This window comes from Eptesicus fuscus, chromosome 1 (assembly GCF_027574615.1).
Source record: "Eptesicus fuscus isolate TK198812 chromosome 1, DD_ASM_mEF_20220401, whole genome shotgun sequence".
In the NCBI taxonomy this organism is placed as follows: domain Eukaryota; kingdom Metazoa; phylum Chordata; class Mammalia; order Chiroptera; family Vespertilionidae; genus Eptesicus; species Eptesicus fuscus.
Window position 1 is genome coordinate 16,703,010 of NC_072473.1, and position 10,472 is coordinate 16,713,481.

General features: G+C 60.7%; 1 protein-coding gene across 1 annotated transcript; it reads left to right on the plus strand.

The window, feature by feature from the left end:
* Positions 1–8,958: 8,958 nt before the first annotated feature.
* Positions 8,959–9,984, plus strand: LOC129148843 (melanoma-associated antigen B1-like). Its single transcript, XM_054715000.1, has one exon. It carries the CDS (start codon positions 8,959–8,961, stop codon positions 9,982–9,984), a length of 1,026 nt encoding a protein of 341 aa, XP_054570975.1.
* The last annotated feature ends 488 nt before the right edge of the window (positions 9,985–10,472 follow it).

Genomic DNA, 10,472 nt, shown 5'->3' on the forward strand with positions numbered 1-10,472 from the left:
TGCCTGACCCCCCACCCGCCCCCGCTGACCGGAAGTGCCGGTCTAACTGCCATCCAGCCCGTCCAGGACGAGGCCCGTCTAAGGACTGCTGCCCAGGCCGAGCAGAGGGAGCAGACCCAGTCCTGTCAGTGGCAAGGTGCGAGGGGTGCGGAGTGCAGTCCGGGGACGCTTCCCAGCAACTCCAGTCCCTTTCCCTGAAAAGAGGGGGCCACCAAGGGCTGAACCACTGACCCAGCCCTCGGACCCGGAGACCCCAGCTTGGCCTCCAGCCCTAAGGCCCTGGCTTCTCCCGGGCGGGGTCTCAGCAAATGAAGGCCCGTTGCTGGACTCTGGCTTGGGTCCGGTTGATAGATATCCCAGACCCTGGTCAGGGAAAAGGGGGTTCTCTGGGGGAGTGAGAGCACCCCAGGCTGAGGCCCCCAATAGCCCTGGTCCTGGCTGGGACTAGCAGGATCCATGCAGGTCTAAACGATTCAGAGTCCCTGTGACTCCAGGAAAGTCTGATAAGTGTGGGCCTTGGTGAGAGGGGCTGGCAGCAGGTCTGCAGAGGGAGGATGTCCAGGTCCTGGGAGGACTGAGGGAGAGTGAGGGAGGTGGGGGCCTTGGTGGGAGGGGCTGGCAGCAGGTCTGCAGAGGGAGGATGTCCAGGTCCTGGGAAGACTCAGGGAGAGTGTGGGAGGTGGGGTCTTGGTGGGGGGTGCTGGGAGAGGGAGGATGTCCAGGTCCTGGGAAGACTCAGGGAGAGTGAGGGAGGTGGGGCCTTGGTGGCAGGGGCTGGCAGGGGGAGGATGTCCAGGTTCTGGGAGGACTGAGGGAGAGTGAGGGATGCAGGGGCCTTGGTGGGAGGGGCTGGCAGGGGGAGGATGTCCAGGTCCTGGGAAGACTCAGGTAGAGTGAGGGAGGTGGGGCCTTGGTGGGAGGGGCTGGCAGGGGGAGGATGTCCAGGTCCTGGGAGGATTGTGGGAGAGTGAGGGAGATGGGGTCTTGGTGGGAGGGGCTGGCAGGGGGAGGATGTCCAGGTCCTGGGAAGACTCAGGGAAAGTGAGGGAGGTGGGGGCCTTGGTGGGAGGGGCTGGGAAAGAGAGGATGTCCAGGTCCTGGGAAGACTCAGGAAGATTTAGGGAGGTGGGCCCTTGGAGGGAGGGGCTGGCAGGGGGAGGATGTCCAGGTCCTGGGAAGACTCAGGGAGAGTGAGGGAGGTGGGGGCCTTGGTGGGAGGGGCTGGGAAAGAGAGGATGTCCAGGTCCTGGGAAGACTCAGGGAGAGTGAGGGAGGTGGGGGCCTTGGTGGGAGGGGCTGGCAGGGGGAGGATGTCCAGGTCCTGGGAAGACTCAGGGAAAGTGAGGGAGGTGGGGCCTTGGTGGGAGGGGCTGGCAGGGGGAGGATGTCCAGGTCCTGGGAAGACTCAGGGAGAGTGAGGGAGGTGGGGCCTTGGTGGGAGGGGCTGGCAGGGTGAAGATGTCCAGGTCCTGGGAGGACTGAGGGAGAGTGAGGGAGGTCGGGGCCTTGGTGGGAGGGGCTGGCAGGGGGAGGATGTCCTGGTCCTGGGAAGACGCAGGGAAAGTGAGGGTGGTGGTGGCCTTGATGGGAAAGGCTGGTGGCAGATTAACAGAGAGAGGATATCCAGGTCCTGAGAAGACTCAGAGATTGTGAGGGAGGTGGGGGTCTTGGTGGGAGGGGACTGGCAGGGGGAGGATGTCCAGGTCCTGGGAAGACTCAGGGAGAGTGAGGGAGGTGGGTCTTGGTGGGAGGGGCTGGAAGGGGGAGGATGTCCTGGTCCTGGGAAGACGCAGGGAAAGTGAGGGTGGTGGTGGCCTTGATGGGAAAGGCTGGTAGCAGATTAGCAGAGAGAGGATATCCAGGTCCTGAGAAGACTCAGAGATTGTGAGGGAGGTGGGGGCCTTGGTGGGAGGGGCTGTCCGGGGGAGCATGTCCAGGTCCTGGGAAGACTCAGTGAGAGTGAGGGAGGTGGGGGCCTTGGTGGGAGGGGCTGGCAGGGGGAGGATGTCCAGGTCCTGGGAAGACTCAGGCAAAGTGAGGGAGGTGGGGCCTTGGTGGTAGGGGCTGGCAGGGGTAGGATGTCCAGGTCCTGGGAAGACTCAGGGAGAGTGAGGGAGGTGGGGCCTTGGTGGGAGGGGCTGGCAGGGTGAAGATGTCCAGGTCCTGGGAGGACTGAGGGAGAGTGAGGGAGGTGGGGGCCTTGGTGGGAGGGGCTGGCAGGGGGAGGATGTCCTGGTCCTGGGAAGACTCAGGGAGAGTGAGGGTGGTGGTGGCCTTGATGGGAAAGGCTGGTGGCAGATTAACAGAGAGAGGATATCCAGGTCCTGAGAAGACTCAGAGATTGTGAGGGAGGTGGGGGTCTTGGTGGGAGGGGCTGGCAGGGGGAGGATGTCCAGGTCCTGGGAAGGCTCAGAGAGAGTGAGGGAGGTGGGGGCCTTGGTGGGAGGGGCTGGCAGGGGGAGGATGTCCAGGTCCTGGGAAGACTCAGGGAGAGTGAGGGAGGTGGGGGTCTTGGTGGGAGGGGATGGCAGTGGGAGGATGTCCAGGTCCTGGGAAGACTCAGGGAGAGTGAGGGAGGTGGGGGCCTTGGTGGGAGGGGCTGGCAGTGGGAGGATGTCCAGGTCCTGGGAGACTCAGGGAGAGTGAGGGAGGTGGGGCCTTGGTGGGAGGGGCTGGCAGGGGGAGGATGTCCAGGACCTGGGAAGACTCAGGGAGATTGAGGGAGGTGGGGCCTCGGTGGGAGGGGCTGGCAAAGGGAGGGTGTCCAGGTCCTGGGAAGACTCAGGGAGAGTGAGGGAGGTGGGGCCTTGGTGGGAGGGGCTGGCAGGGGGAGGATGTCCAGGTCCTGGGAAGACTCAGGGAGAGTGAGGTAGGTGGGGGCCTAGGTGGGAGGGGCTGGCAGGGGGAGGATGTCCAGGTCCTGGGAGGACTCAGGGAGAGTGAGGGAGGTGGGGACCTTGGTGGGAGGGGCTGGGAAAGGGAGGATGTCCAGGTCCTGGGAAGACTCAGGGAGAGTGAGGGAGGTGGGACCTTGGTGAGAGGGGTGGCATGGGGCGGATATCCTGGTCCTAGGAGGACTGAGGGAGAGTGAGGGAGGTGGGGCCTGGGTGGGAGGGGCTGGCAAAGGGAGGATGTCCAGGTCCTGGGAGACTCAGGGAGAGTGAGGGAGGTGGGGCCTTGGTGGGACAGGCTGGCAGGGGACGGATGTCTACAGTCCTTGAAAGAAGGGAGAGTGAGGGAGGTGGGGGCCTTGGTGGGAGGGGCTGGCAGAGGGAGGATGTCCAGGTCCTGGGAAGACTTAGGGAGAGTGAAGGAGGTGGGGCCTTGGTGGGAGGGGCTGGCAGGGGGAGGATGTCCAGGTCCTGGAAGGACTGAGGGAGAGTGAGGGAGGTGGGGGCCTTGGTGGGAGGGGCTGGCAGAGGGAGGATGTCCAGGTCCTGGGAAGACTCAGGGAGAGTGAGGGAGGTGGGGCCTTGGTGGGAGGGGCTGGGAGAGGGAGGATGTCCAGGTCCTGGGAAGACTCAGTGAGAGTGAGGGAGGTGGGGGCCTTGGTGGGAGGGGCTGGCAGGGGGAGGATGTCCAGGTCCTGGGAAGACTCAGGGAGAGTGAGGGAGGTGGGGCCTTGGTGGGAGGGGCTGGAAGGGGGTGATGTGCAGGTCCTGGGAAGACTCTGGGAGAGTGAGGGAGGTGGGGGCGTTGGTGGGAGGGGCTGGCAGGGGAAGGATGTCCAGGTCCTGGGAAGACTCAGGTTGAGTGAGGGAGGTGGGGGCCTTGGTGGGAGGGGCTGGCAGGGGAGGATGTCCAGGTCCTGGGAAGACTGAGGGAGTGTGAGGGAGGTGGGGCCTTGGTGGGAGGGGCTCGCTGGGGGAGGATGTCCAGGTCCTGGGGAGACTAAGGGAGTGTGAGGGAGGTGGGGGCCTTGATGGGCAGGGTTAGGAAATGGAGGATGTCCCGGTCCTGGGAAGACTCAGGGAGAGTGAGGGAGGTGGGGCCTTGGTGGTAGGGGCTGTCCTGGGGAGGATGTCCAGGTCCTGGGAAGACTCAGGGAGAGTGAGGGAGGTGGGGGCCTGGGTAGGAGGGGCTGGCAGAGGGAGGATGTCCAGTTCCTGGGAAGACTTAGGGAGAGTGAGGGAGGTGGGGGCCTTGGTGGGAGGGGATGGCAGGGGGAGGATGTCCAGGTCCTGGAAGGACTCAGGGAGAGTGAGGGAGGTGGGGGACTTGGTGGGAGGGGCTGGCAGAGGGAGGATGTCCTGGTCCTGGGAAGACTCAGGGAGAGTGAGGGAGGTTGGGGCCTTGGTGGGAGGACCTGGGAAAGAGAGGATATCCAGCTCCTGGGAAGACTGAGGGAGAGTGAGGGAGGTGGGCCTTGATGGGAGGGGCTGGCAGAATGAGGATATCCAGGTCCTGGGAAGACTCAGGGAGAGTGAAGGAGGTGGGGGCCTTGGTGGGAGGGGCTGGCAAGGGGAGGATGTCCAGGTCCTGGGAAGACTTAGGGAGAGTGAAGGAGGTGGGGGCCTTGGTGAGAGGGGCTGGCAGGGGGAGGATGTCCAGGTCCTGGAAGGACTGAGGGAGAGTGAGGGAGGTGGAGGCCTTGGTGGGAGGGGCTGGCAGAGGGAGGATGTCCTGGTCCTGGGAAGACTCAGAGAGAGTGAGGGAGGTGGGGGCCTTGGTGGGAGGGGCTGGCAGGTGGAGGATGTCCAGGTCCTGGGAAGACTCAGGGAGAGTGAGGGAGGTGGGGGCCTTGGTGGGAGGGGCTGGCAGGGGGAGGATGTCCTGGTCCTGGGAAGACTCAGGGAGAGTGAGGGAGGTGGGGCCTTGGTGGGAGGGGCTGGGAAAGGGAGGATGTCCAGGTCCTGGGAAGACTCAGGGAGAGTGAGGGAGGTGGGGGCCTTGGTGGGAGGGGCTGGCAGGGGGAGGATGTCCAGGTCCTGGGAAGACTCAGGGAGAGTGAGGGAGGTGGGGCCTTGGTGGGAGGGGCTGGCAGGGGGAGGATGTCCAGGTCCTGGGAAGACTCAGGGAGAGTGAGGGAGGTGGGGGCCTTGGTGGGAGGGACTGGCAGGGGGAGGATGTCCAGGTCCTGGGAAGACTCAGGGAGAGTGAGGGAGGTGGGTGCCTTGGTGGGAGTGGCTGGCAGGGGGAGGATGTCCAGGTCCTGGGAAGACTCAGGGAGAGTGAGGGAGGTGGGGCCTCGGTGGGAGGGGCTGGCAAAGGGAGGGTGTCCAGGTCCTGGGAAGACTCAGGGAGAGTGAGGGAGGTGGGGCCTTGGTGGGAGGGGCTAGCAGACAGAGGATGTCCAGGTCCTGGGAGACTCAGGGAGAGTGAGGGTGGTGGGGCCTTGGTGGGAGGGGCTGGGCAAGGGGAGGATGTCCAGGTCCTGGGAAGACTCAGGGTGAGTGAGGGAGGTGGGGCCTTGGTGGGAGGGGCTGGCAAGGGGAGGATGTCCAGGTCCTGGGAAGACTCAGGGAGAGTGAGGGAGGTGGGACCTTGGTGAGAGGGGTGGCATGGGGCGGATATCCTGGTCCTAGGAGGACTGAGGGAGAGTGAGGGAGGTGGGGCCTTGGTGGGAGGGGCTGGCAGGGGAGGATGTCCAGGTCCTGGGAAGACTCAGGGAGTGTGAGGGAGGTGGGGGCCTTGGTGGGAGGGGCTGGCAGTGGGAGAATATCCAGGTCCTGGGAATACTCAGGGAGAGTGAGGGAGGTGGGTGCCTTGGTGGGAGTGGCTGGCAGGGGGAGGATGTCCAGGTCCTGGAAGGACCTTGGGAGTGTGAGGGAGGTGGGGGCCTTGGTGGGAGGGGCTGGCAGGGGGAGGATGTCCAGGTCCTGGGAAGACTCAGGGAGAGTGAGGGAGGTGGGGCCTTGGTGGGAGGGGCTGGGAGAGGGAGGATGTCCAGGTCCTGGGAAGACTCAGTGAGAGTGAAGGAGGTGGGGGCCTTGGTGGGAGGGGCTGGCAGGGGGAGGATGTCCAGGTCCTGGGAAGACTCAGGGAGAGTGAGGGAGGTGGGGCCTTGGTGGGAGGGGCTGGAAGGGGGAGAATGTGCAGGTCCTGGGAAGACTCAGGGAGAGTGAGGGAGGTGGGGGCCTTGGTGGGAGGGGCTGGCAGGGGGAGGATGTACATGTCCTGGGAGGACTCAGGGAGAGTGATGTAGGTGGTAGCCTTGGTGGGAGGGGCTAGGAGAGGGAGGATGTCCAGGTCCTGGGAGGACTGAGGGAGAGTGAGGGAGGTGGGACCTTAGTGGGAGGGGCTGGGAGGGGGAGGATGTCCAGGTCCTGGGGAGACTAAGGGAGTGTGAGGGAGGTGGGGGCCTTGATGGGCAGGGTTAGGAAATGGAGGATGTCCCGGTCCTAGGAAGACTCAGGGAGAGTGATGGAGGTGGGGCCTTGGTGGTAGGGGCTGTCCTGGGGAGGATGTCCTGGTCCTGGGAAGACTCATGGAGAGTGAGGGAAGTGGGGGCCTTGGTGGAGGGGCTGGCAGAGGGAGGATGTCCATTTCCTGGGAAGACTTAGGGAGAGTGAAAGAGGTGGGGGCCTTGGTGAGAGGGGATGGCAGGGGGAGGATGTCCAGGTCCTGGAAGGACTGAGGGAGAGTGAGGGAGGTGGGGGACTTGGTGGGAGGGGCTGGCAGAGGGAGGATGTCCTGGTCCTGGGAAGACTTAGAGAGAGTGAGGGAGGTGGGGGCCTTGGTGGAGGGCCTGGGAAAGAGAGGATATCCAGCTGCTGGGAAGACTGAGGGAGAGTGAGGGAGGTGGGCCTTGGTGGGAGGGGCTGGCAGAATGAGGATATCCAGGTCCTGGGAAGACTCAGGGAGAGTTAGGGAGGTGGGGGCCTTGGTGGGAGGGGCTGGCAGAGGGAGGATGTCCAGGTCCTGGGAAGACTTAGGGAGAGTGAAGGAGGTGGGGGCCTTGGTGAGAGGGGCTGGCAGGGGGAGGATGTCCAGGTCCTGGAAGGACTGAGGGAGAGTGAGGGAGGTGGAGGCCTTGGTGGGAGGGGCTGGCAGAGGGAGGATGTCCTGGTCCTGGGAAGACTTAGAGAGAGTGAGGGAGGTGGGGGCCTTGGTGGGAGGGGTGGCAGGTGGAGGATGTCCAGGTCCTGGAAGGATTGTGGGAGAGTGAGGGAGGTGGGGGCCTTGGTGGGAGGGGCTGGCAGGGGGAGGATGTCCAGGTCCTGGGAAGACTGAGGGAGAGTGAGGGAGGTGGGGCCTTGGTGGGAGGGGCTGGCAGAGGGAGGATGTCCAGGTCCTGGAAGGATTGTGGGAGAGTGAGGGAGGTGGGGCCTTGGTGGGAGGGGCTGGCAGGGGGAGGATGTCCAGGTCCTGGGAAGACTCAGGGAGAGTGAGGGAGGTGGGGGCCTTGGTGGGAGGGGCTGGCAGGGGGAGGATGTCCAGGTCCTGGGAAGACTCATGGTGAGTGAGGGAGGTGGGGCCTTGGTGGGAGGGGCTGGCAGGGGCAGGATGTCCAGGTCCTGGGAAGACTCAGGGAGAGTGAGGGAGGTGGGGTCCTTGGTATGAGGGACTGACAGAGAGATGGTGTCCAGGTCTTGAGAAGACTCAGGGAGAGTGAGGGAGGTGGGGGCCTTGGTGGGAGGGGCTGGCAGGTGGAGGATGTCCAGGTCCTGGGAAGACTCAGGGAGAGTGAGGGAGGTGGGGGCCTTGGTGGGAGGGGCTGGCAGGGGGAGGATGTCCAGGTCCTGGGAAGACTCAGGGAGAGTGAGGGAGGTGGGGGCCTTGGTGGGAGGTGCTGGCAGTGGGAGGATGTCCAGGTCCTGGGAAGACTCAGTGAGAGTGAGGTAGGTGGGGCCTTGGTGGGAGGGGCTGGCAGAGGGAGTATATCCAGGTCCTGTAAAGACTCAGGGAGAGTGAGGGATGTCTGTGCCTTGGTGTCAGAATCTGGCAGAGGTAAAATGTCTAAGTCATGGGAAGTCTCATAACCACTGTTGTGACCAGGGACCCCATAACATGGAGATACCTCAGAATCCCTAAATACTGATATTCAAATAGGCCCAGGCATTTGTCAGCAGAAGTGCCACTTAATTCCTGCTCAGGAGTTAAGCAGGGGAAGACTTTCATCTGAAGAGCACTTTCACAACTCAGCAGAGGGAATCATGCTAGATACACATCTAGGGGGCAAACAGGATTGATGTGAGATCCTGGGGCACCTCTCATAAGGGGGCCTCCATTTGATGGGTGCATCCTGCATTTGGGAGAAGACAGGCAAATGCAGCTAGACCTTGTCAAACTCAGGTCCTCCTCTGACTCCCGGGTACCTACTGACCTCAGTGTAAGGTAAGCCACAAGTATAGACACAGAGGACCCTAACTCTTCCAGTGCCCAGCGGAAAAACTACAATGCACTGAGAAATGACCCATACTGAACAGGTATTGGAGGTAAAACTAAGGGCAGAAATTGGGGCTCTGAGACCCTACTTGGAGACCAGGTGAGGTGTCTAGAGGAAGACTGAGGAACCTAAAAATGCAGCACAGAGAAGTCTCTTAGCGATGTCAGTTCTGGGTGGCCCCTGCCAGAAGCAGCATCTCAATACACACTTGTGGCATGGAGGTTTGAGTGTCACCTTCAGAGAAAGGGCAGGGTGTGGGGGCCCAGGTCTGGCCAACAAGTAACTTGATGATCCTGAATGAGAGCTGTGAGCATTTCCGATCTCAGGGTCACATATACCCCCCGCCAGACCCCGTAGTCACCTAGGGAACACCCATGTAGGATTCTGTGACTCTGACTAAGGCACACTGTAACTTCCTCTGCAGGGTCTTAGGGCAGAGACTGGGCAGCACAGGAGCCCTGTGGGTCCCTGGGGCACTGCCCTCAGACTTAGCATACATGGCCTGGGTAAAAGCCCAGGTGCAATGTTCCTGCTGAGAGTGCACACTCCATCTCACTCTCCCTACTCCAGGTGCCAGCATCACCTCCTCTCCTGCAACAAGTTTGCAGCTGTCCCTGACCAGTGTCCTCATGCCTCGAGGAAAGAAGAGTAAGCTCAGAAGAGAGAAACGCCAACAGCCCCTGAATGAGACTCAGAGTCTCAAGGGTGCTCAGGCCACAGCAGGGGATGTTGAAGAACCCCCCTCCTCTCCTCCCAATGATGATTCTCCCTCAAGCTCCCCTGCACGTAATCCATCCCAGGAGCCGCAGGGAGCCACAGCCACTAGCTCTCCTGAGGCATGTATGTCTTGCTCAATATTTGCTGCCATTGCCAAGAGCCAAGCTGAGGAAAGTGCAAATGCCTCCCAGGCAGCAGCTTCAGCTCTGCAGGCTCGCAAAGATCCTCTAAGCAGGGAGGTGAGCAAGGTGATGCAGTTCCTGCTTTTGAAGCTGCAAAGGAAGGAGCCCATCACTCAGAATGCACTGCTGAAGTTTGTCAACAGGAAGTACAAGGAGCACTTCTCTGAGATCCTCAGGAGAGCCTCTGAGCGCATGGAGCTGGTCTTTGGCCTTGAGTTCAAGGAAGTCAATCCCAACAACCACACCTATGCCTTTTTCAACAAGCTGGGCCTCCCGATTGAGGGAGACCTGAGCAGTGATGAGGTCCTGCCCAAGACCCCAATGGTGATGGTGATCCTGGGCGTGATCTTCATGAATGGCAACATCGCCACTGAAGAGGAGATCTGGAATTTCCTGAATGTGTTTGGGGTCCATCCTGAGAAGAAGCATGCCATCTTTGGGGAGCCCAGGGAATTCCTCACCAAGGATCTGGTTCAGCAAAAGTACCTGGAGTGCCGCCAGGTTCCCGACAGTAATCCTCCCCGCTACGTGCTCCTGTGGGGCCAAAGAGCCCACACTGATATCAGCAAGATGAAAGTGCTCGAGGTGCTGGCCAGAATCTTCAACAAGGTCCCCACTGCCTGCCCAATCCTGTATGATGAGGCCTTGAGAGATGAGGAAGATAAAGCATGGTTGAGAGCCGCAGCCATGGTTGGCTCTTTTACCAAGCACAGGGCTCCTTCCCAGACCAAGTCCAGCAGCTGCTCCCACACCTAGGGAGATCTGAGGCAGCCTTTTCAGGTTAAGATTGAGGAGAGCAGTCAACCTTCTGAATAGTAGAGTAGTGGGCTCTGGAGAGAACAAAATGTTTATGCTGTTGGGTTTCTTTTTCTTTTGCAGATGACTAATTTTTAGGGTTGTGGGTATTTTCAAAACTTGTTCCTTCTAAGTAAAGGTTTATTTGCTTCAGAATCTAAGTTTATTAATGTCATGGATGTCACATTTATTAAAGATGAAGTTTAATATTAAGAGTTTTGTTTATTACAAACTGATTGAAAAGCCTCCAATATGTTCTTTTTCCTATGGTGCAAGGCATAGGAATAGGATTTTTGCTGGGCTTATGAAAATATTTGGGATAACAAAATGGAAAAACAAAAGTAATGGCTGATTAATTCTTAGTGTGCTTTATTCTCCTTGTTCTTTTCTTATAAAATTAAATAGCATATACCTGGATTTGCTTATCTCCTTCAAAGTTTTTGAGAAAA

Bases quoted from the DNA above. Each gene is read 5' to 3' on its own strand.
- LOC129148843 (XM_054715000.1), top strand. From the start codon at position 8,959: ATGCCTCGAGGAAAGAAGAGTAAGCTCAGAAGAGAGAAACGCCAACAG.